This window comes from Colletotrichum chrysophilum (genome assembly GCF_026319265.1).
Source record: "Colletotrichum chrysophilum strain AFK26 chromosome Unknown scaffold_55, whole genome shotgun sequence".
Taxonomy (NCBI): domain Eukaryota; kingdom Fungi; phylum Ascomycota; class Sordariomycetes; order Glomerellales; family Glomerellaceae; genus Colletotrichum; species Colletotrichum chrysophilum.
In genome coordinates, this window is record NW_026517342.1 from 178,464 (window position 1) to 204,998 (window position 26,535).

A 26,535-nucleotide genomic window follows, 5' to 3' on the forward strand; every position below is an offset into this window, starting at 1 on the left:
GGAGGAGGTATGGAGATGGAGACGGAGCTGGAGCTGGAGCCATCTCCAAGTCGAGGAACATGCGGTACAAGAGTACCCGTACCTCGGAACGCGCCGACAACTCCCTGGGCCCCAGGTACCTGAGACTTGTCAACGCCAGACCTCCGACCTCCACACTTTTCACTGCATTTTCTCAGCCGTCTGCTCGGCCATATGGTGGAGTCTTGGCATCAATCCTGACCACCAATTGTTGCAGTCGGCTTCGTCGTCGTCGTCGTCGTCAACCGTCAACGTCGTTTTCGCTCTCGATTCAAGGTGTCTCGTACCAGGGCCTCGCAAATTACAGTGACCTGCTGTAGTGGGGTCGATGCCACGCACGTCAACCTCGTCCCGTTTCTACGATGAAGACCAGACTCACCGTCCGAAAGGGCTATGCCGGGCGTCGAAGGCAGAAACATAGCATACATCGTGACGGCCTGGACGACTCCGCCACCCCAGCCAGACTTTGCTTGAGTTCCGCCTTCAACGACACAGACTGTTCAGAATGGCATGTTGCCCGGCATGGACCTTTTGGACAATAGCACTACTGACTGCCTGATGCCCGGTGCCTGGACCCAGCGGGGCCGGCATGGACACGAGGATAGGTGCCTGCTTCAATGCCTTAGCGGTTGTTGCTTCGGAGCATCTGAATCTGCGGTCATGCAAGCCTCTGTACGCAGTACTATGTAGAGGCTCACGGAGCCGCCAGGGCCACGGCAGTCTCCGTCCAAATGCTGCATGTTTGAGATGTTCCGAAGCAACGTGCATCCGAACTGCTGAGCCGACCGATGCCAATGAGACACACTCGACGACTAGCACCATCCAACATCGAGCCTGGACCATCTGCGGCTCCTCTGTATCGGAGTCTGGAACCATCGCCCAGTCCAAGTCAGTATTCTATGTTGCCAAGAGGCTGCCATCTGGATACGACATCTCCAATATCTCGCTCCCACTTTGGCGCAGAACCGTCTCGGAACGTACACGGACGGGATCAGCCTGCCAGTCCGCCCGTCTTCACGGGGCTGTGCATGCCGGCACTTCGTCTCTTCAACCAATCAGCCATCGCAAACCTCTCGGGGATTACGCCGTCAGAACGTCTATCCCTGGGGCCCACCGTTTGCATATCTGCTGTCAGTCAGGTCTGCCCGCCGCCCGACTAGGCACTCCCCCTTTCGGCCTCGACGTGCAAGAAGCACACTTGTGAGGTATCTCCTACCCACACGATGCTGCTGCTTACCACCACCACCACCACCATCACAGTCAGAGAGGGACGGGACGACGGGGCCCAAACTACAACGTTTATGTGCTCACCAGCACACGTCCCCTTTTCATCATCATCCACCTCTTTCCGCGGCTCCGGTCTGGAGTCTGCCACTAAAGAAGCCCAAGTTATCGCTCAACCGCGCATTATGCCTCTTTGCATATCAATCTCCGGCTGGCCATTGAGACTTAGCACCAAACTTATGACGGCCCTTACGGACTGTATTCCCAATGGAGCAAGTTTCCGTCCCACTAAACAAGGACAAGATATTCGACGGACCATCAGCCTCGGTCCGTACGCGCTTCTACCATCAATTCGACTTCATCGCCGCGCAGCTTATTATTTGACAACAATTTGGAAGCTCGCGAAACCCCCCGTCTGATCTAGCTTGAACTGCCCCGAACTCCCTTTGTCAAGGCACCCCCAGCTCATGCCCGACGCACCAAACCCCAATCAGGCCCCTATCCGCTTGCCGCATAGCTGGGCACAGAACTCCTGGGTTTGATGAGACGCCAGTTGCCCTTGCCGACAATGTTGAAGCACCTAGGGCATCAGTCTCCTCGGGCCAACTTCCAACTTTTGACCAAGCGCCCACGACTCTCTGAAGTCTTCACGGGAACAGCTGCCCGTATTGGAACGACTATTCATCATGTCTCCAAGCGCCGCAGATGCCATTTCGTCATTTAGGGCTGACACCGTAATATCCTGCCATTCTGGCGGTACCTTTTTTGGCTTCTCACCCCAGTCGACTTCTAGCCAGCCTTCTTGAATCTCTTCCTGCTTTCGGCTTACAGAGACGGAGGACCTAGCTCGCTTCCCTGTTACCTGCTTACCTAACTCACTCAGAAACTTGCATCCTACGGATACGCATACTTCACTTCACTCGGTCCCTTATGAGCAACCCGGCTTAGCTCTTTTTTGGTCAAACGCGCCATCAAGCAACCAGTTCGAACTGTCCCAGAAAGGTGACAGATTGTTAGACAAGACATTGTTGCACATGACTTGGTATGGAACAGCTAGGCCTAGTATCTTTTGGTCGGGACATCGGCGCTTGTAAGACACAGACATGCTTATGCTTGGTCATGCTGCAGCATGAACTTTGAGCGAGGTTTACAGCGTGCATCGTCGTTCCTTTTCGGTGCATCGAACCACCCAGTAGCACCAAACGGCCACGAGCAATCTAGGCCTTGATTGCGGCACAGCTTGCTCATCCCAACTTTCACATGAAGATACAGCCACGCCGAAGTCATCCCTTCCATCGGTGGAGCTACTACCAGAGCTGGCCTACAAGGAAATGCCAAATCTTGCTGTCATTTTTGTCGTCGGAACTCCATCAACCACAATCCAGTGCGTTTCTTTCCAGAACACGACGGCATGCACCACACACTTGTCAATTTGCATTGTCCACAGAGTCTGGTCTCAGCCAATGCCGTGATCAAACCATTCAATTACACTTTTGGAGACTCTCTGCTGTTGTTGCCAAGGGGCCCCTAAACAACTGTGCTCAGTCAGCCACAGACACCTCTGTTCAGCTATGCACGCTACGGAGCTCATTCCGACAGCAGCTTGTCTAGCCTTCACACGTCAGAGATGACACATCCACAGCCACGAGTCGTTGACGTGGAACAGTGCTTGCGTGGTAAGCACGACAAGACCTGTCCAATCGAAGGGCAGGTTATCATGGTTTTTGGGGTTGCAAACTCCCACATCAGGCCTGCCTTTGTTCTGTTCACTTGCTACCGCCTGTTTTGGTACGAGTCGAGTCACACACGCCCAGCCTCCTGCAGCGGCACAGGACACCAAAACAGCGCCGGAAGGTGGAGAGCAGCGGTGTTCATCGGCTCCGATGAGGTATGCCCTGCATGCAAGTCTTCCAGTCTCAAGCGCCGCGCCCTGTTCCTACTGTCGAATGTCATAGTCAACATTCCTTGTCTCACGACTGATCACCTTACTGGTGGACAATCGTCGTCGCGCGAGTCATCCTAAGACTCATATCGAATTGAAGAAGGAAAAATTCTGAGCGATTTCATGTGGCGAGGCCACAGCCAGCGACCTTCATCTCTGACCACATCCGCGGAGACTGGGAAACCAGAAGCCAGTCGACAGGATTGTGCTGGAGGGATTCTGAGGCGGCGTTGCACTAGGACGATTCGAGGCGGTAGTCCAAGTCTACCCCTCTCAGCCCTACACCGTTTGGGCCTCTGATTAGCTTCCTGCCACCAACTTGGCGTCAATATCGATGCAGGGATGTTCCCTCAGGGCTCCGGGCGGAGACAGGGCGAAGATCTTACCGGTGCGAACCACTCGTGCACATTGATCGCAATCGAAACATTCTCCCTCATGCGGGGAATGAGCGGGCAACGGATTCTTTGACACGATAACGAGACCTTCGGTCGAGGTTGCAATCCTCTCATGCCAGCGACCATCACCGTGTTGGATTGCCAAGTATGGATTGGCAACTTTCAGAGACTGAGACAGTGATTGGGATCGTTGCGAGCGCTTCGGGACACAGCTTGTCGTTGCCCCAAAGACCCCAGCTCTTGTGCGTCTTATTCATCAGTGGGAATGGTTTGGCCCAATCCCATCGGCCCTCCTGTGTTTCGAAGGCAGATGAAAGGTAGTATTCAGCACGCACCCGAATGTGTCACACAGCGGCAAGATCCCCAACCATTCTAATAATAATTTATCTTCAGGCCGTAGTCGCGGCGAGCGATCTTTTCTGGGTGACTGGTTGCAGGATTCTCGGATTTCAATGGACCGCATCAACAATGAACAAAAATGGTCGATTTTGGCAGCGACGCCAACTTTGAAGCCAAATCCGCACGTCTTGATCTAGCAGGCGAGTCTAGGCGGGATCCAGTGCTTGTTGCGAAGTTGGCGCCCGTAGGGCAAAGAGGAAACCCGCCGTCGTGGTTGAGGTCGATTGCGCCTCCGCCACCAGCCCGGGCCTCCGCATTATGGGGTTATCACGGATATGTCTCCTACTTCGCTAGGAAAATTAGCGGCTCTGGCAGCACGAAACTCAGCCGAGATAAGCACACAAACACTGACAGTCAGTGAAGTGTTGCATCTTAGGGGCGTTGGCTAACTAATGTCATACTGGATGACAAGCACATCTCAACACTGAAATTGCAAAGCGATGAGCAGCACGACAGCCGCCGGACCCATGAAGAGTTGTACACAACGCATCCACATCGGGCAATCCAAAAGCCGGCTCTGTCATGGCAGCTTCACATAACTAAGAATGCCAACCACTCAAATGTCTCAGTCGCAACCGGAGTGGTGAATTTAACGGATACAGCAAAGGCAAACCGGAAGAGTCCCCCGGGTCCGATGGCCATTCCCTGACGGCGAGAGGACTCCGGACCAACGGTCTTGCGGAGTTCAGGGGCTTGCCACTGAACCTCAAACCACCGCCGCTCGAAGGGACGCGACTGCTCGATGGCCCCCTCCTCGACTGCACGTCAACGAAGTCGACGACTCATCTTGAGTATCCCCCACATTTTCACCGAGGGCCCGAAACAAGGCGCATCTACCTTAGCGGTTGTGAACGGAGACGAGACGGATGGAATCATTCAAACGTGCGCGGTGTCCCAGGATTGGGGATTGCCACTCTACGCGAGGCTAGCGTCCGGTGGCAGAGCTTGGCAGACAACCTGATCAACAAGGGGGTTGAATGGAAAGTTCTCTGAAAAGAGACGATGCCACGCACACCTTCAATCACTTGTCCTCGTAGGGCGAGCCACATTAGCCGGCTCACCACCATGTAACATAAGGCATCACATCCCAGGCAGTGGGAGTCCCATGCCTCGGCACATGGAGACCCAGAGACTACCCTAGGCGCTGGAGACTGGAAGGCTGTGCAGCGGAGTGCGATGGAGCTTGATGGAGTCGCTCCGATGGGCGAAAGGGCGATGCCTTCCGTATTCGACAGAGCTCCGAGTCTCGTCGCCCAATAGGCCGCCGAGAACAAGAACGGCATGAAACATCACCACTTGTCCGAAAGCCAAAGCTTCGTCCAACTATACCGCAGTACTGCATTGCGCATATGCGACTCAACGATCCAAGCTCCAAGCTATTCATCCCTACGCAGTATTATTGCTGAATCATGACCCGGACAGCCGCGGGGGGCGAGACGGTGCATACGACATAGTGTAGGACACGCCAAAGGGTTGCTTACGGCGTACGATGCACCTCAATTTTCATTGACCGCAGCCATTACAGCACATACCGAACTCGCTCACACCCACAACCCTTGGTATACAGGTCACGTAGGGGTTTTGGCCCCCTGGTTTCCCACCTCCAACTGCCGAGGGTGTTCGCCGGCTTGGCAGGAGAGAGGCACGTCAAATCGCTCACTGCTTGGGAAAGAATGTGCAACGATCGGCTTTAGTTTGAACGAAGCAACTAATAACGCTTGTCGACTCGCTTGATCAACCATACCGGTGTCTTGATCCCAAGCGGTCAGCTCGAGGCACCGTTCACGGGTGTGCAAGCGATGAACGAACATACATGGCTCTTAGGGCTTGCGGTTTGCACCGTCGATCGCTTGGACCTGGACGAGTCACGAGCCACGCGACGAGCTGACTCATAAAGATGAGCTGCCATTTGCAGCCGCCCCCAAGCTTCTTTTCCGGTTGTCTGACAGAAGGTGATATCGTGGCTGGGCGGAGATTTGAAGCTGTCAAGTCTTCGGTGAGAGTCGACTTACCGTCTAAGCGTCCCCCCGTCATTGGCGTCCTCTACAGGCAGGGCCTGAACCGATCACGCCCCGGAGATCACCATCGCACTCACATTCCGCCGCGAGGCATCTCCGCAGCGCGGATCACGACTTGCTCGCAGGAAGTCAAATTTCGTTTGTGTTGATCATAGCTTCTAGTCTCGGCTTGAAGACTTCAATGGCCCACCGTCAGCGCGCGAGTTCACATCAACATTTGGCATCCTTTCCACCGATAACAGCAGCACAGCTTGCAGAGGTGTGACCACCAATTGAGGCCTGCGGTGCAGTTCAATGCAGTCAATCCGGCTCCTGTTCAGACCCCCCGTAGATCTTAGCCCCCTGCCGGACGAGATCTTCCACCCTAGCAGGCAACGCCCAGACCCCGTTGCAGCGCGTGCGTTACATGTCCATTCGAACTTCGAGTAACTTCGTGCTCACTTACACGGCCACGACGCCAGCCTTGTGTCGCACACCCCTATTTCCCATGTTAAGCGATCCAATGATGGCGAGGGCGGGTTTGGGACGGTGGTGCTGATCAAGAGAGGCCGCACGGGTGCTGTTTTTAGCAACATTTCACAGTTTGAAGTAACGCGGAAGACGCGCCCAGATTCTGCGATCTCGACCAGACAGCTTCAGATGCTGTCACATTGTCGGTGACAACCAGCTCCGGAGAACGCGCATCTAGTGTCGGCTGCTGAGCAGTGTAACAAACGCCTAGCAGCAAGGCCCAGAACGCACATGAACCAAACCTGTCCGGGGGTCAATTCTCTTTGACCTGGGTCGATACGGATTCCCGGTGGGTCGTGGGGGCCATCTCGAATTCATCAAACCTTGGGTGCAAAAGCCATGTTCCAGCTAACATCAATCGGGATCCAATATGCGGAATGGCAAGGTCGCCGGGAGGCCGGGTGCCGTGGTATGATACAACACCTCAGAGCGTATCGGACGAGGCGTTGTTCCTTGCAGCATGTCACTGTCCCGCCATCAGTGGCAGCAAATTTGCCAGGCCTGTATTACCAGCGCTGCGAAGTTGCTGTAGCTGCCTACAACCTACGCGTAAGCAAGTTGCAGGGCACTATTTCGACTCAGGAACGTCTGTCTCACCCACAACTAGTTTAGCCTCTCGTTATTAGGCAGTGGGTCGCCCAGCCTTCATCTCCGACCTAGACGCAAAATGGCTCAGTCGAGGAGGGACTCTAATTCAGTCCGTCGAAGATCTTGGGCGACGTTTATCATACCGGACAGGCGCTCAGGCTTGGATCAGGCATCGATGATTACTGAACGCTTAACATTCATGTTGTTTGCGCTTGGTAGCAGCGAAACATCAGTTCGATACTTCTGTGCAATTTGGAATCTGCACTTCTACAAGCTGACTAACTCTCGGTGCTGGAGGCAACCGAAGTGTCCGGGGGCCGGACCCAAAGTCTCCAGCAACGGCGGCGCGCTTCGCCGTGATTGGCATCGGCATTCACAAGGGACAGAGAGAAAAAAAAAAAACCTTCTACAGGTGGCCTCCTCACTCTTGGAAAGGAGAAAGCTCAACCTAGTCCGACTGGGTGTCATTGCATGTCGTCTTCCAAGGCAGCGCGGTACATCATGCAAGCGACTGACAAAGGACTGGATGTCACTGTTTCTGTCCCTTTAGGTCGTCGGGGTGTGGCCTCGTATCGGCGGAGACAATAGCAGGGTCGAGGCATGACAAGAGACGAGGGTGGCAGAAGAACTATCAGGGTCCAGCAACAACGTTGTCCAGATGTATCTGGCTGTTGAAGGCAAGTCTGTTGCAACGACACCACCTGGCAAGGCTTAGGCGTTACGCGTTGACCAACGTCGTAGCTGTGGCGCATGCCTGCGAGTGTGGCCGATACTGAATATCGTTGGCTAACGGCGCTTGTCATTCTGACAAAGTATTGTCGAATATCGGTCTTGACATTCTTGGTTTCTCGCCTCTCTGGCGATGGGGAGCACACAGGTCGTGCGACAAACCAATTGCGCATCGGGCGGTGAAGGGCAACCCCCAATCAGTACTGACTCACTATCCAGCGACAGTCTCGCGGAGGAGAAACAAAGCGCCTAAGCCCGTATCACCACAGAGCACCACCGGCATCAGAGACCATCCCCAGGAACACAATGACGCCGGTGCACAAGCAACAAATCACATCCAGCAGGCCATCGCCATGGAATATCTGCTGGCTGACTCGCACATGTGTCATATGTTGACTCTCGTGGATAGAAGTCATACCAAGATCCCGGCTAATTGTCCTCAATAACACCTTAGCTGGCCTGCTTCTATGAGACCTCCAGCTGGCCAAAGAAAAGGTCTTGGGGCTTAGCCTTGGTTTTGATACAGCGCCTCAAGATGCACTTCCCGGCTCGGAAAATCGGAGCAGAAGGCGAAGCCGGCATCTTCATTCCACGGAACCAAATATTCATGACAACGATGCAACCGCATCGAAACAGCAACTGTCCGACACGAACACATCCGGTGGTGATTGGGGTCTGAATGACGCCGCACAAGCTTTTTTGCGCCATCAATCAACGAGCTGGACTGGATTATTCAATCGCTCAATCCCGTCAACCTGAAATTGGTCCAGGAAAAGGTGTCGCCCAAAGTCCCGAGTTCGGGCTGGATGGTCGATACATGCCCATCAAGTTTCACTTGCAACCATTGGGACGCACGTCAGTTTCGTTCGAAGAATGACACGCCCGCGGCGGCAACGACATTGGCTTTGCAACGACCTGACTTGGTCCTTTGTGGCTGAGTAAAAGTCTCTGGATATGTCTCGCCCGGCAATGTTGGGGTTGGAAAGCTGGGGGCTCCCAGCCTGGTTCTTGGGAGAGAAGCGCAACGCACGAACCAATCAAGTACCGTGGAAACATGTTTCAATGCTGGCTTTAATCAGCACTTACAAGTGCATGCCGGAAGCAAAAGGCCGGAATTGCGAATTCAAGCCTGGAAGGGCAGAGTGGCACGCCACAGATGCAGACCAAGCCCTACGAGGAGACTTGAACGAAGCCTCAGCTTAGACGCGGTAATTGGAAGCGAACTGTATCGCCACCGGCTGAGTCGTCCAAGCCTTTTCAAGCATGCGACGTTCCAACGCCATGAGCACTTCAAGGAATGGCTGGAACATTTGGGTAACTCTGCAGAGTCAGGCTCAGAAGGCCATGGACTCGACCAACCAGGCAAGGCTGGCCGTTTAAGCATGCACAATCAACACGACTCACGCTTGCGCGCTGCGTGTCAACTGTAATAATTGAGTACGTTCGGCCATGCTTCTTCGTATTGCGGTTTTCCATCGGAATGGGTTTCGTCACGGCACCCTTGCTGCTTAGCGCTAGTCGCAACGTCCCTTTCCAGGCTCATGGTCATGTAACAAACGCCATGGTGCCAATTGCCTGGTCCCTAGGCTGACAGCCGAATTTTCAACTGCAGCAGCTATGGAGCAGCACCATGCGTGTCTCGCGTCGGATGGACACCTACCAGGCTAAGTCTGTATTCGTGTGAGCAATTGTCCTCGACAGAATGCACGACACAGGCAGGCTACTCCAAGAGAAGCCATTGGTAACGTGCAATCAATCACCGGGATTCCAGGCCGGTCTCCCAGACAGACACCCCTGTCGGTCAGCTTGCTTCATTCCTAGAGCTACCACCAACAAAGGCAGGCCGGACTCTCTTGGGTCTGAACGCAAGCACCCGGACTGCATGCCTCTCCAACAGTCAGCCGGAACCACAGGGCTGAGAGACCTCAACGCCCGCGTCGGAGCATGGCAATGAGTTCCTTGCCCGTTTCGGCGACCTGCATGCATGGGCTGACGAGACACCACCACAATTGTTTGGTGCCAGCAGGCTAGCTCACCAGAGGCGCAATGGACCATAGTTGTTTCGCCCGACGTGGCAGGGCCTGAACGTCAAAAGTGGCATGTCATGACTGACTGAGAAGCTCATGGGGGCGAGGCTTGAACTGGTGTCTCGGGCATACCAACACCCACAATGCCGATGGAAATCGCACAGTTTTCGACGGAACTGCTTGCACGCTGGAATGGGGAAGATAGTATCTCTTCGGCGGTCTCGACCTTCCCCCCTCTTTAGTCTTGTGACTCAGCGATGCTGCATGGGGGTTTGCTCTCTTTTGGTGATGGCACCCTTTTGGGAAATCAACCAGGCCAGCCACTTACACACCTCAGCCTTGCCAGGCATGCAGAACTACAGCGCCAAGAGGGAACACAACGGCATCTTGGGTCTCGGTGATGGAAGAACTCCAAGATTGGCCAGTGTCTTGGTTTCAAGATGCGCCTCCATGACAGGGAGACGAGAATGATTCTCTAGACATCACGAGACAGATGCGGGTTCTCGCCTCGCCTTCACCACCCGATACGACACCGCTTTTCTTCAATGCAAATACCCGGACAGTGCTGCATCCTACACGTTGGCATTGAAGCCTGGCGTTGGCTACGAACCAGATAGGGTCACAAGCTGTCCCCCGCGGCAAGCCTTGCCACATTTCTTGCCATTCTCTCCATGGCGGGTGTACTTTGGGGGCGTAACGGCAGATGTCCACGGCCTTTATCGTCTGTCAGCAGCCACTGTGCCTTTAACTTGCAGCCTCGATCTTGGCACCTCGCAACATACACGCGATCCTCCGATCCTGTCAAGCCGTATACTGACCAACGAGAAGCCTGGATCATATCTGCAAGCCTGACGCCGCCGCAAACCAGCGTTCGCGTGGACGCTGTGAGTGGTCGCTCTACCTACGTTTGCACCAAGGGGCTAGTGCGTTTTTGAATGACGGCTCAAGCACCAAATCCGCGAGGACATGTCCTCGCTCAAAATTGCTGATACGCAGGTCGCGGGCTGCAACGCTGCGGCCTACGCACATGGAGTAAGAACCTTATGACAAAAGGACTTCGAATGAAGTGACAAGCTCATTGTCCGCCTTTCTCTACTTATTTTTGGTGTCGTCCGATTTGGACATTGCAGACAGATCTGCTGGAGGGCGTCTAAAGGTGCGACCTCCCAGCCTGCATGAGCTTCCATGCGCACCTCGGACTTCCTCCTGCTGGTCTCTGTCTGCAGTCAGTTGACGCTTATGCACCCGGGCCTTACCGCGCCCTAGGTGCTGCGTCCGAGGTCACGTCAAATTGCCTCTCGACGACGACATCTCCGGGCCGTGTGGTTGAGCGCAATCCGAGGGATCATGTAGCATGCCCCCAAGGGGGCGTTGGACTGGGGTAAACAAGCCGGGGCCATACAAAAGATGCGCATTACAACTCATATCGTTTCTCTGAAGCTATTGAGGATATTTACGCGTCCTCCATTTAACAGCCCTGGATGACGACGCGCTGCCGAGGCCCGTTCGGGGCTGAAGCGGGACTCATGCCGGCCTAGCTTCCGGATCAGTCGGGTGTCCGTTCGGTGGAGACGGTGTACAGAGGCCGAACCGATGCGTCGGGCAGGTGCGTGGATATCAAAGTGCATGGGAGAAGATCGTATGGTCCAGACAAGGCTGATGCCGTCTGGATGTTTTGGGTTCGCAATGTACCCAAAGCAGATCTACGTGGTCTTCCGTTCTACGGATACGGATCCATCGCGGCAGCATCGCCACCTCCCTGACCTGGACGAGTCAATCTCCGGGTGACGAACGACAGACGCTCAGTCCTTCTTAGACGACGGAGGTGTCAGTGCACTACTCAAAATCCGACGAAGAGCCCACTCGCAGAGTTACAAAGACCGACTTGTCAAGGACGTGGTTATGTTGGATCGCGAACTAGTAGAGAAAGCTACGCTGACATTTTGGCTCGTTCTAGACCCCGCAAATACACGGGAGAACTGGAGTTCGTGATGTTCCAGACAAGAGCACTCTTCACGTCGCCTCTGGGATGATGCTCCATCAACACTGGGGGTGTCTATCTGAGCTGACTCGAAACGGTCAGGTAAGATGCTGCATCTAAATTTGACAGGACAGCAAGCGTTCATCACGAGATCGGCTTTCCGCACTATACGACCCAACAGCCTGACAACGACGCAGAAGGGCATTCGCCTAGAGGGCTGAAAGACTAAGAGACGGGGGAACTGCCACTTTCGGCAAGCGCATGGAATTGGTCCAGAAGGCTTCTGGAACTTTGGAAGCTCGACTGCTTAGTATCTCCGCTGTCAGCTTATGCCGGTGATTCCTTTTGGACAGCGGCCTTTGGATCTTGAAAATTTGCAAGACACGCGCAAAGTCTGTCGACAAATGTATGTCCTGCAAGACGTCATGCTGCCGATGTGTCGGGTGGCATTTGCTCAATGACTAGCCACCTGAGCGTTTACGACGTTGCATGACACGGGATACAGGATGCAGTTGACTCGCCTGGCTGGAGCCCTGCTGGGCGGAAAAAGTCGCCGCCGCGCCTAATGTCCTTTAAAGGAGGCTTTTGGTTGGGTGGACGACGATGATCTACCGCCCCGGCCACAGCAGCCCCGCGGTAGCACCGGCTGAGGAACAAGGTCTCGCAACGCCTGAAATGCCATGCTACTGGTGCCAGTGGGCGTGTGCAAGGCCTCGCTTCAGGTGTTGAAGTTTGCAATTGCGCCGAACCGGCCACGGGTGCGGTGGCGGACCATGTTTGCCTTGGCTGCGGCTGCTGTTGCTTCAGCCGCCGAGGGCTGGGCTTTGGCTGGGCTTTGGCGCCGATGTTCTCGACACCTAGGTGTCTCCGGTCAACCGAGATCTTCATGTCGCACGGGGTGGCTGGCTTCTCTCATGCCGCGAATGAACGGCTCTCGATGACCTTGGGAGATGACCTCCAAGAGTGCCGGCCCCTGAGATCTCCTGCCCAAAACAAGCTGCGCCCAGCGATCAGCCATGCCGGAGCCGTAACACCCGGGATGGAACCCTTTCATCGGCGCGAATGCTACGACGCAGGCAAGTCGGGATCAACTTGCTACATGTCTTGCTCCTGTCCGTTTCTCACCGGCAGAAGCTTGACAGAGTGACAGACCAAGTGACATTTTCTCTCGGTGCTTACGCGGTCATCGGAGGGTGGCGGCGGGGTTGAGGAACGGAGCTCAGCTCGTGTTGTAGCGACTCTGTCTGTCCCTGTGAGACAGCCGTCAAAGCATCATCAAAGAGCATTGTTGTTCCCCATAGCGGCTACTGACAGAGCTTCGGGACGCATTCCAAGCAGAAAGGCTGTGCTGCCATGCCATTCCATTCCCACCCTCACGGCACTGGGTTCGGTATGGGTTTGCAGCACGGCACCCTAGGCCCTAGGCAAACGGCTCGATGGGCTGGTGGACGGCGAAAAAAAAAAAAAACCAAAAAAGCGTGTCACCCTTGGCTCCGAAGGTTCCTGGTTACGCACGCGTTCGGCGGCGGCAGCCAATGCCCGTGGTGCCCCGGCCGGAGGAATTGCTGTCTTGGAATCCCGTCTCCGGCGTCTCGACTGCCGGAGCCCTAACGCATTCTAACTCTCCCCTTCCTACTGGACACTAAAATCCCGCGACGCCCCCGTTTTAGGGAGATTGGCATCGAGGACAAGACCGGCCCCCCTCCCCATCCCTCCCCATCTCCCCTACCGCTGACCGGCCCTGTTTGTGGATACTGTGCTCGACCGGCGAGTGTGGCAGTGCAAGAAGCAATGTCCAGGAGGTTACGAGGGCCAATCGACGAGTCATATCGACCTTTGTGTGCTGTTGAGCGACAAAAGTCGTTGCTCTGTCTTTCTTCCTAGCTCAAGGAACGAAAAAGCTGGCAAGGCGGGGTTTCATGTGCTTGTTTTTGAGTTCAATCTCGGCAGGATTCCCACCTGGGACAAAGACGGGACGATAGACCAGGGCAATTTGTGTTCAATGGTTCATACCTGTATCGATTTGGACGAAGCTACGATAGCGTTCAATTACCGTGCCGTCCCTACAGGCGAGCGAGACCCCATCATGATACACGCACCCGTACGAATACTTGCCTACCTGAGGTACACTCTCCATCCGACACGCAACCAAGCCCGACGATGTCACTGACTTGGGGCGATTGATCGCTGGAGCTTCGAAAAAGGACCAGGGGTCGGCCCTTTGAACTGCGCTAATCGACAAACTCCCCTAATTATCTCCTTGGACTCCAGTCCGTGGTCCCCTCTCACACGCTAGGGCTTTCCCAGTCCTCCCCCGTATCAACCTCCACTGGCTCTGTCCAGGCCAGGCCCCCGACGTGCCGAGGTCGAGGACGGGGATGACCTCTCTTTTTGGTAGAGCGCGTTCACAACCATGGCCGAAACCACGCTGATCATGATCCCGCCCTACCGGCCACAGGTTGTGGTTTTAGCTTGGGGGGCTTTGGGAACGCGACGCCAAGGGTCCGTTTGCCGCTAGGACAGCACGCTATCCCTCCAGCCGGGAATATGTCACAGGCCCGTAGGGCGGAAGAGGCAAAGCAGCCTCTTTCGGACTCGCTCGTTAGGGCTCATCTGACGGTGTGCTAGTGGTGGTCGATAATAGGGAGGGAGGGACATGCGCCGGCGCCAGCGTTCGGGTGAGCGGGAACCGGCCGTCTGCTGATGCTTCATACTAAAACTAAACTAGCACACCTTCTCGAAGGACACGCGAAGCGAAGAAAAGCAACAGTAATCGCCGACCACTTTGTTGCGCTGTGGTCGTCGTCGGGGTTCCATCTCGGACCGTGGCTTACAATAGTCCGCACGCTAGCTGCCCTCGAGAGCGTCAAGTTCCTTCACGCAGACGCAGCGCTCGATTGTTGATTAGTATTCAGCAGTATTACACACTGCTTGGTACAAGCTACAGAAACGAGGAAGCGATTGAGCTACAGAACTAGCTACACCACCGCGATCGAAACCGCGTCTCGAGCCCCCCAAGCAAAACACAGATGCCGAGCCACAGCAGCGTTACGCGCGGGGTTCTTTCCACCATTCCATTGCCTCTCCTCATGCAACCTCGAAGCTTGACGGGATCGCATCGCGAACTATTCCCCATACGTGCCGTCTCGTCCGCTGTCAAATCTGCCTTCTTTGCCCAACGTCACTGGCACGTCAGCCACCCGCGCATCTACCCTGCCCTGCGAAATATTGTCAGGGCTGGCTCTGCTAAGGGTTTGCTGGGGTGAGGGGGCGTTCCCTCAGCGAGAATGGAACTTAGGAAGAACCCGCCCAAGGTGAGAGGGGGCCACAGGTAATCAATCGGTGAAATCTTGACGGGGCCTTTACTGCATAGTAGACGTGTGCCGCGCCATTTTGCGTTGTTGCCCTATCCTGTCCCCTTCCCAGGCGGCGTGCTTCTTCGCCTTCGCTCCGTGAACCCCCAATTGACCAAACCACCCCTTCCATGCCGGAATATGGATGGATCATCAAGGGGGTCTTGCACTCTGTTAGAGTTTACGCCCTGGGCTGCTGGACATTGCACGCGCAGTTTTGGGGGCCAACGGGGGCCTGTTTTGCGACTTACGAGGATTTACACGAGGAACCACCACGGCCTCCTCTTCTCTCTGCTGATGCTGCTCTCACTTCAGTGGTAGGGCGAAGAAAGGGTAGCAACTATCCGCAAAAGGGTGTTTCATCCCCGTCTGGTTTACCCATTTCCCACGCGATCAGCGGCTTACGGTGCAGTAGTTGTCCCCTCTTTCGGTCATCTCAAGGATGAGGGGAGAGAATGCCTCCCCCAATCTCGGCCCTATTCTCTTCTGACTTTGATGGTTTTTCGAGAAGGGGCCCCACATTCTTCAGCAACTGTTTCGTTCGTTCTCTCTTGGACCTGCCTGCACTGCCGCCCAGGAACCAGGGGTGTGTGTGGTGTGCGGCCGTCATCAGGCGAACGTCGAACAACGGACGACTTATACTACATCCGTACACCACCGCGAAGAATGATGCCTCGGTGTGTGTGTGCACCAGCAGCAAGTCAGCCTGTCACCTCTGCCAGGCTTCAGTCATCTTCCCTGAAGGGTTTTCTGCTTTCTACTCTTCCCGTCAGCACAGGCGGCGACAGGTATGTACTTTGCTGACTGGGCCCCATCGTCGTGGAGATCGCTACCGGCGCTGTACCTGTCACGGATGCGAGGGTCTTCCCTGGTTTCGCGATGCCGCCCGACGTCGCCAGACACGGCAGAGCTGCAAAGTGCGGTGAAGGGGGAGCGCTTCTCTCGCCCAAGCCTGACCCTACCGACCACTGGACTGGAGACACAAATGCCTGCACACAACACACACACACATAGCACACACTCCTGACACGCAGCACGCGCTGGGAAAAGGAGGAGAGGAAAGGGCGCTAACCAGCCCTGCCGTCTTGTGGCCCTGGCGATCGCACGGCATCGCATCGCGTGGTAACACTGCTAAACGGCGGTGGCCGGGGGTGGCGGTAGGTGAACCAGACCAGCAGTACAGCATTGCCATTCGATCAGGGCCACGAGACGGTAACGAAGGTTCACAGATTAAGCAGTCCGTTGCGCCCGCCCGGCCCCGCGAATGAATCGACGCAAAAAGGCTCGCCCGCTCGTTGCTGGAGCCAGCTTCTTCGTTGTTCCCTGGCCCCTGATGGTTCTCGTTGGCCTGATGAAATACCACGCAGCATCCACGATCTCTCTCCAGCGGTTCGGCGGTCCTCCGTACGCTACGGGTGAATCACCTTAACAGTGACCTGATATCGCCGTTGCCGACGGCAATGACCGGCAAAACTTATTGCTATGTGTGTTATCCAATATTCGGCGGGTTTTCCGGATTGACGACACGGGACATGGTGTGCCTTCCACGGCGAAGCAAGCCAATTCTGCCCAACATCACAACCATTCGGACTCAAAGACCGCTCCGAGAACATGAATCGCGGGGTGTGCAGATAACTTTCGCGTCGTCCTCACTTTATCTTCCCAGCACAGGTTCGTTCCTTGGCCTTCACGGAGCTCGCCAAGCAACGTTGCTTTTTTGCGGTTCATGTTCGTCAAAAAACCGCTGGGATACCTAACTTGGTTCTGGGGGTGGTCCCGCTTCTTCGCCCGTAGGCGAGAGTGTGAATCGTGCCGTCCGGTTCCCTCCCATCCGTCCCTCCCCCTTCCCAGCCGCTGAGTGGGTGAAAAATGAACAGGCTTGGTGGGAAAGTGGGAAAGAGGTGATCCCCAGACAATAAGGCTGGGTCTGGGCAACCCGGCAGGGCAGCAGGGCTGGCAATCTTAAAGAAACCTGGCCCAGTAGCGGCAGGGAACGACGACGGACTAAGCCTCATTGCAAGAAGTCTCAAGTCGGAAAGAATTCCGTAGGATCGCTGTTGTTTTGGTTGTTTCGGGCACTGCTCCTCCCTCCTACAATTCCTACAATGTATATCTGATATGCGGCAAGGTGGTTAAGGTGAAATTTGGGGGTCGGAGGAGGGGAACCGGGGGGTGGGATAGGGCGCTAACACGGTACAGCACGCGCTCCGGATGGGGGCGCGCTACCTTTTGCTGCGATTTTGTGGTTGCAGTGGAACCCGCGCATCACAGGATGGAAGAGAAAGTGTCGTCATTGCGATCGGCTCGGGAAAACAGCGCGAATCGTTGTTAAAGGGGGAGTGGGGAGCAGCAGAGCAGCCAGCCCTGGGCAGCGACGGAGGGAGGGGAGGGGTCTGCCAAGTGGAAGGAAAAGAAGAACCGCCTGTGATTCTCTTTTTCTTGTTTTTTGATATGCAATACTTCGGCATTAACCGAGAGATATGAGAGGGCCCCCCGGCCCCCCGTCCCCCCGTCCCGGAGCCGCGCCCAAGTCAGCATCAGCAAGCAAGCTGTGTGCAATATGTGTGAATGAGTAAGTTTTTGGGTCCCGTTGCTACCTGCACGACATGGAGAGTTGCATTATTGGGCACGCGGGACGCCGGCCGGAGGCGGCGGCGGTGGTGTTCGCGATGGGGGCGCGGTCCAGCAGGAGGCGCAATTGTTTCCTTTTCGTCACTGCGACCACGGATACTTTTTTTTTTTTGTTTCTTTGGCCTATTTGGGAACTGTTGCTATAAAAATACGAAAAAAAGGGACGGGTTTATTGCTTTGTCAAGTGTTCGTAACACGGAACTTGACTTGTTGTGTGCTGCGGTTGCAGTCTGACTTAGTCAGTGCCTTGCTGGGCTAAGAATCCGGTTGTCACATTTTTTTTCGTCCCATGGTTCAAGTTTGTTTTACGGCTTTTGCATTGAAGAAAGGGCAATAGTTGGGCAAGTGGTGCAGGAGGAGCCACATGTTGCGTGATTGCCGGGTCTGGGAGAGGTAGGGTTTTCGTCTCATCTTGCCACGAGGCTTAGGTTCACCGTTCACCGTTCATTTGCCCCGCGTGCGGTGGGCGTCCCATAGAGAAGGCGAGAAGAACGAGGTCGTCGGATGGCGCTCGTGTTCGTTCTTGTAACAGCTCTGTTGCGGGATGGGGGATAGATAGGTAAGGTGCACTGTTCATCCTGGTAGTGGTGCGCTTCGATGGCTAGGTTTGGGTTGTGCTAGCCGCGCCGGCGCGCGCTACGGAGCAGCCAGGGCGGTATGTGTAGCTTGAGTCGTTGCGGGGATGTAGGCCCCGTCTATTGGCGCTGTTGCTGCGAGGCACGCGATTTGGATTTATGAGCTCTGTTTGGGTTTGATCCGGCAGCACGAGGAGATGTTCTGCCAATTCTCTTTAGGCATTTGATCTGGTGTCTTTTGTGACTTTGGCGTGTAGATCTTCTGTTTTGGACTGGGGGTGTGTGAATGGATGTTGTTGATTGTCGTGGTGCCTTATCTAGATTCAATTGATTGGGCTATTTGGGGTTTATTTCGTCGATTGGGAGATTGGAACGTGTAAAGACGTGATTTTCCTTGGTGATTGGGATCACGGAGGCGTCTCCGGTGGGAGAGACAGAGAGAGAGGCCAAGCAAGCCTGAGGGGGATAGAGCATGCCGGTAGAAGAGTGCGTGGCATGCATGGTGGTTATTTGGATTAGGGGACGGAGGTTGTCGCGGATGTAGTGTAGTGTGAAGCAGTAGTGCGGATTGCCGTCTGTTAGTGTGAAGGGTTTTGGGGGGGAGAAGGGAAGGGTTAGGCTGGGTTTGCTAGCTGGGCTGGGCTGGGCTGGGCTGGACTGGGGTAGGAGGAGTTGGAGGTTTGAATTTTTTGGAGAGAAGTTGAGGTTTTGGGTTTTTCCCTTCTCGGGGGTTTGGGGTATCCTTCTCCAAGGGAGGGAGGGAGACAGGACTGAGAGGTAGGGGTAGCTTTTGCTGGACCTTGACCACTTTGACATGGGACTGCTTGAGACGGTTTGGTCTTGGCATTCTTCTTGTTTGTGACGCTGGACGGACGGGTGGGATGGACACACGCTCTTTGATACCGCGGAAGTTGCTTGATCCCGAGTCTTAAGAGGCGCGGGTTATGTTTTGGGCACGGGATATCAATATGGGACGGGAACGGGTTCGTGATTGAATCATGACAACGGTTTGGCACAAGAGAGATACAACACGCCCCCCTCCACCTCTCATCGGAGATTATTGCACAATCCCAGCCTGGGCAGAAATATCGAAAATCTCTTGGTAAGGCGCAGCAAGGGGGCAAGAAGGGGGCTCCCCTGGAGAGGGTACTTTGTGTTCAATTTCTTGGTGACCTTCTTGGGGCGCACAAGGAGGCCCGAGTACTATGCAGCAGAGAGATAGATGAAGGGTCTCCACTGTTGCGTTGCTTGATTTGCGCCGGGACTTTACGGGTTCAGACTTTGTTAACCTAGTTGCAAAGAGTTGAGTTGTCAAGAGAGATTGTGTGGCATGGATGACGATGGCGGCGGGAGATGGCGTCGTCGTCAGCCTTTTTGCCGGGCCTTGTCACTTCATGGGGCCGCGGGGGGCCGTTGTGTGGGCGGCCCCGGGCGATGGGCGGCGGCGTTGCGCCTTGGGGGCGGTTTTTTTGCTTTCGTTTTTGGTTGCTTTTTGGTTGGTTTACACGGGGAGCTTGTTTTCGGGGAGAATTTTCATCTGGATAGCCTTAAGGCGCCGGATGAGTGGGAGAAAACACCCGGCGTGACGAGTGAGTCTGGGGCTTGCGGGTGTTGTTTAATGTTCCTTTGGGGGAGGAGTGTGGGTTGGTTGGCTTGTGGGGGACGGTTCCGGTGTTTTGGGGTTGTGGAATTCCGTCCGTTCGGGCCGCTTCGAACGTGGGCGAGGGTGATGATGAGGCGTATGGGAGGAGTTTTGCCGGGCGGGAGGGAGTACGGGTCAGATTCGTGATGCGTCAACAGGTTACGAGGGTCGTGCTATGAAGTTGAAGTCGGAATGCGGGTGTCAAGTGGCCTTCGGATGCCTCTCAAGAGATCGGAAGACAGCACAGTTGCAATCATATTTGGGAGTTGAACATGCAAGAAGGCAGTTCCCGCCAGCCTTAAGCTCTTGCGTACGACAATGCTCTTCACCGAAATCCTGCGCCTTGTACGTCGCTGCTGGTGCCATAGAGAAGCTATATCTCATCCTATGCCAGTGGTTTTTGTGCAACCCTCTGAAGCTTCAAGCAAAGCCCATTAGTCGAAGCCCATCCAACATGCTTGTCATCGGGCCTTTGACAGATCTTCCCAGTATCAATACCCACTCTTGCATGTTGTTGCTGAGCCTCCGTCCTGTTCCCCAGTCCCAGTGGTCGTCTTCTTCTTCATCCGCAATCCTGACTGTTCGAGCGGTGGAATTCCGGCGAAGCCTTTGTGTTGCTTACTGTTGTCTTGAGATCAAGGCTTACGCGGCATAGGCTAATCGCTCGAGTGAGCCGTTGTGATCTCGATTGAACTACTCTCAGCTCCGAACAGTGTTCGCCGTTTCCGGGTATGTATGCGCAAGGTGCACAGTAAGACCCAGCTTGAAGAACCTAGGATTCCCTGTTCTGGAGAGCATCGTGCGATCTACGATAGGCGCTCAGTCAGCTGTTGTTCTCGGGCATCACGAGCTCAAGGATCGGAGAGTTGCTTATCCAGCTGACTGAAAACGAAATCGAGGTTCACGTGGCAGATCGCGGGTTGGTTGTGTAGAAGACGCGTTTGCGGAAAGATCACCCGGTCACTCCCTCACCCTGTATGCCATGCCATTGCGCCTTCAGACCCGAGGATTGTTCTTGGGTCATCATTCGTAGTTACTGAGTAACATCGGTTGTGACGATGACGGCGGCGGAGGTGTGACGCGTGGTTTCCGTGGACTGGCAATATTGTTGTTGAAGTTGTTGTTGTGATCATTTCACCCCCGACGGGAGAAATTTCCGCCAGCTGAGCGGAGTCGAATGGAATTCCACGACGCCCCTCGATACCGAATCCGAAGGGTTTGATTTGTCAGGGCAGAATGGCTGGAAGGATTCGCTCCCATGTTGTTCATCCCTAAATCCCCGGAGGTCCTTGCATCTGTTTCTGCGATCCATCGGCACAAACGGGCTTAGCTCTTGGCCCCTTTCGACATCGAATCGCTGCAGCTTCATGTGAACTCGTGCTCTGCGCTCGTCAGTAATTGGGTCAAGTATCAAAAGGAAAACGTGTACTCGCCAAGTGAGGCCGAAAAGGGGTTCCTGACGAAGTACACAACAGGTTGACAATTCAGCGAATTGAGTACCTAGCCCGTCTCGGTTTCGGGCAAACTGCATGGTCCTCCTGGGTATTGCCAAGCCAAGTAGAGGAAACAGATTGTTAGCCTCTATATTGGGCTATCGTAGGAAAGGTCATGCCTTGTACGCAGGGAGATGGGCATTCTCCGCCATGCAAACACGAAGACTGGTAATATGGCTGTTCCAGGTGTTCGCAGAAATATCGGGAGATTGATCACACATGGTGTTGTAGAAAACGGACATTCCTGTGTCGCGAGACGTACGTTTATTGTGACTAATGTCAGCATCGACTTGCCCATAACATGAGAAACTGTCTCAATTGGTGAAGGTGAAAGCAAAGTCGTCGCGTATGCCATCGACTATTGGTGGACCCCAGCACTTAGAATTCCAGATTTTTTTTGTTTCCGGTCAACCAATAAACTCGCCATTCGCTATTCATTAGAAAACATGCTGATCTTTCTGGAGAACACCTCGTTGAACAGAGCCCCCGGATCTCATGTGCCGTAGTTCACTAGCAGTCGATAGGACAGATATTCTCGTGGTTACTCAGATGACACAATTTTCGCTAGTTGGTCGTTCCGAAGCTGCCGTTCATGTCTCTATCGCTCCACGAGTTCTCTTTTGGTGCGGCATAAAAATGCAGGCGAAGTGAGGGGCTCAGTTCCCGTGTGATCCGTAGCAGAGGAAGTACCTCACACGTGGGGTCCTGTCAGCTTTCCAAAGTCCGAGAATACGTCCGTGAAGTAAGCATGCGGTTGTCAGCAAAAGTTTCAGTAAGCTGCGCACGCGTTGCTCCGTGTCTTTGTTGTCATCGCACGAAGTCGGGCAGCGAAATGAACTACGCCCGGGGCGGAGCGGCGCAATTAGTATGTAGACGGAGCGGAGCCCTCCGTAGCGTGTCTCGGCCTCCGCCAAGCGTTCCGGCACCGGTAACCTGGGGGCACCGAAAGCGAGCCCGAAAGCGAATTGCGAATTGCGAAACAGACCGGCCCCAGCAGCCCTAGCCTCAGCCCAGTACCAGCCTCAACCAGCTCTCTAACTGCATGAAGTCAGCAGATCGCTGTGGCGAGCGGCGGCGAGCCTTGCTAATGCGTTACCGGTGTGCTACTACCGGCAGCGGCAGTTAAGCTTGGCGGACGCTAGTACTGGGCTTAGCACAAAGAACAACGACTCGAGGGGACCACAAAGCGATGTGAGTGGCTGGATGAAGTCACAGGTTGACGACGCCTTCTTGCCAGCCGGGAGAGAGCCGGGGTCGCGGTCTTAATGAAAGGGCGAAAGGGTAGGGGGTATTCTATGCTTGATTCGAGTAGCGGGTTTGCTGATGATTGCCTGCCAATGGAATGGTCTGCAGATGGGACAGCTCATTATCAAAACGCCTCATGAGCGGAGTTCGGAGAATTGAAAGTGACGATAGAAGGTTATTTACATGATCCCCTGGCCCCAAGGATTATGGATTTGAAACTTGCTAGACATGATTGGCTCACTTTGTAGATTATGTGCAACATATTGGTTGCTTAGATAGGAGGGAGGCACACTTTTGTAGATGGTGACATTCCAAGTCCATAGTGTAGCATTGACCTCATCGTGAACGTCTATTTACTGACGTACGAAGCTGGTAGCCAACATTAAAAGTCGTCAATAAAGCCAATGTTTCTTAATACACGTATTCGCTGAAGAAAAGCAAACATATCCAATCCGCGTATATGCTGTGTTTCGTGATGGTATGACGTAGCATAAAAATGTTTCCGCGTATAAAAAACCGCTTAGCGGCCAGCCCGGTACGCGTTTCACTGGGAATAGCTACGCGAATGCCTGCAACCATCCATAGTCCCCGCAATCACAACCATGCGCAATTGTAATCATCCGATCTCCAATTGGCTGTGTGTTATACTCGTGGGGTTTTAAGGGTTCATCGCAGAGCGAGAGCGAGATTCTAGACGGGATGATCTGCGGACATCGATATTCTGTCATTTGGCATTGGCCACGAGGGGGGGAGCAGTCGCGGCTGTGGTGACCTCAAGGTGAAACTAGACGTGGTAGTTGGATAGAAAAGGGGGTTGAGGCACAAACGGTGTTCTCGGCATTGTTGAGTATAAAGACAACCTAGAATCATGTCCTGTTCATCGGAAGAAACACACAAGCATCGCAATCATCTCATCTTTCACTCGTTTTCTAAGCTTTGCTTAACTTGACATCTTTCAACAAACCCAAAATGAAGTTCTCTATTACCTCTGCGACTCTCGGCCTTGCTTTGGCCGTCTCGGCCAGGCCTGAGCTGATGAACACCAACATGGTGAACAACCCTCACTTCAAGCGGGCCGAACGCGGCGAGTGGGCTCCTGCTGGACCTGATGACTGTACGATGAAGCCTCAATGCCCTCCTAGACTGGATCACTGATATGTTGCAGTTCGTGGTCCTTGCCCCATGATGAACACCTTGGCGAACCACGGTTTCCTGCCTCGTGATGGCAGAAACCTCACGCAGGACACTGTTGTGAATGCTTTGAAAGACGGCATCAACTTCAACCAGACCCTTGGAGCCATCATGTTTAACCAGGCTACTGTCGCCAATCCGGAGCCCAATGCCACGTTCTTTACCTTGTATGAGCTAAATCTAGTCCCTCCTAAAAGCCTCGCATGCTGAACATTACGCAAGGGACCACCTCAACCGTCACAACGTCCTCGAGCACGATGCCAGTCTGAGGTGAGTAATACTAGAACACCAAGACTCTGCTATTGATCTCTGACAACTTCGTCCTAGTCGCACCGACGCCTTCTTTGGCAACAATCACATTTTCAACCAGAGCGTCTTCGACGAGTCCAGATCCTACTGGACCAACGCTATCCTCGACCCCAAGCAGTTGGCCAACAGCAAGATTGCGCGTCAAGTCACCTCCAGGGCGTTCAACCCCAACTACACTTTCACCGCCAGCGTCGAGAACTTCAGTCTTGGAGAGGTCGCTGCCCCTATTATTGTCTTCGGTGACATGGTCGCCGGAACTGTCCAGAAGGATTTCGTCGAATATTTCTTCCGTAAGTCGAACCCCCAGATCACCACTCAGAGTTGCAACCGTCTAACAATGCATCTCAGAAAACGAGCGTCTGCCCGAGGAGCTTGGATGGACCAAGAAGGCTGAGGCCGTTACCCTCGAGAACATCCTCAGCGTCACGAAGATGATTGGTGAGGCGACCAGCCTTATCACCGGCGGCGCCGAGGCTGCTCCTCACAAGCTCAAGATGAGGGACTTGCACATGGGTCTCGGACTCCTGGGCGTTCAGAAGTAAGAGGGAAGATCAACTCCGCCAGCATATTAGTGCGCGTGCCTTGGCAACTCTGATTCCTGCAGCGAAGTCGGAAATTTGTCGGAACATGCAAGGTGCTTGGCAGATTGTGCGGGGAACGTAGGCGTGAAGGAGACTTAAACCTTTCGTAAATAAATTGAGACTGCAGACCTGTGCCATGTCTGGGGGAGTGAATAGCACAAATCAAGTCTACCTTAGCATTTAACGTTGTTTTCGTTGTGAAGTATATGATCTTCGTCCGGCTAAGATTTCCCCGAGTTCCCAATTTTAATTTCTCAACGTCTGCTCTGACTTGCGGCGAACGTGCTATTCTTTAGCAATTATTGTTTCCTTGGCATCCATTGTACTTGAACGCCGTTGAGTTAAATCACCGAATGGCTCAGAAAAACAACTTCTGGGTCTCAATTCAAATCGGATTCATCCACCAACGTCCAACCCTCGCCGCGCAGCTCAGCGTTCTCTATGCGCAGGTTGCACATCCTGCACTCCCCTCTGTGGGGGATATCGTAGTGCTCGAGAATGATCTCTCCCTGGAAAGAGCCGAGAGGGTTGCTTGATGAGCTTCCAGGGGGATACAGCGTCTGCAGCTGAACATCAACCAGGTTTCTGCAACTCGGAACCGGGCAGGAGTACTTCCAGGCAATGACTCTGATCTTCATGTCGAGTAAGAAGAGAGGTCGGGATGAGGGGTTTAGGGATTTTAGGGATCGGCTCTTGTTGGTGGGGATCGGAGTCGAGGTGTCGGGAGCGGGGTACGGAAGTGCGTGACAAGGAGGAGAGGGCATCTCGTTGCGAGACAGGCAACAATGCATAAATAGGTTTTGCGTTAAATATGCTTTTTCCAACCTACGCGCACAACAATAAAGTGAATTAAACTGCTTGTGAAGGTGAATATACGAGATGCACAACGAAACAACTGTTTGGCAAGAAAGCATCTCAGCTGTTACGGCTGTGACAACTGAATGACTGCAAACTTGATTTTGTGAGTCCAAACGGATCCTGATGGTGGGACGGGGACTAGGGCCTGAATCATCATGGTAAAAAGCACTGAGGTTAATCACCAGCATGCCTCTAAAGATTCGGGCACGACATATTGTGATTCACTTCTAGCTAACCTGAAGCTTTATTCGAATTGAATGAAAAAATATTACGAGAAAGCAATATGTATAGTGCTGTTTGAGCTGTCAGTAAGCTGGCGTGCCTAGTTCGGTGAGTTGTCCCTGCATCGTCAGTGTGGCAGACCTGAGGAATCAAGTTAGTGTAAATGCATGCTATTGCCTGCGACCTGCCGAAAGAAGGGTGTTCGTAACGTCACCACGAACGTACTGCAGCACTCTGCTCCTGTCCATCAATTCTCGCTACGTTGATGCACACAAGAATTGCCTCAAAATTACAGGCGAGTGGGAAAGGAAATGAAAGTCATCAAGACAAAGCTGATGCTGCCCCGCGAGTTGGCTCTGGCTCCTTGGGAACTGCAACACAGCCCGAGCAGGGCCGGCCCGCCTAATCTCAACCCGAGGGTCCTTGAAAAGGAACGATCTCCAACAGTGATCATCAGTGAGAGGTCAACTGCTGAGCAGTGCCTCGTTGGTCCTTACAGTGATCCGCTTGACTCCCGGGCTCAGACACCAGACGCCTCGGCTCTACCGCATGCCAGGGTCAACATCGATCCGAATCCCTCGCTGCTACCCCAAGGCAAGTACCA

At 54.2% G+C, this 26,535-nt stretch overlaps 1 protein-coding gene across 1 annotated transcript; it reads left to right on the forward strand.

The window, feature by feature from the left end:
• Positions 1-23,739: 23,739 nt before the first annotated feature.
• Positions 23,740-24,812, forward strand: COL26b_007055 (uncharacterized protein; the record flags this gene model as incomplete). The annotated part of the gene is made up of 5 exons (XM_053179863.1): positions 23,740-23,884; positions 23,936-24,128; positions 24,184-24,231; positions 24,289-24,560; positions 24,619-24,812. The coding sequence occupies 5 exons, from the start codon at positions 23,740-23,742 to the stop codon at positions 24,810-24,812; spliced, it is 852 nt and encodes a 283-aa protein (XP_053036211.1).
• Between the last annotated feature and the right edge of the window lie 1,723 nt (positions 24,813-26,535).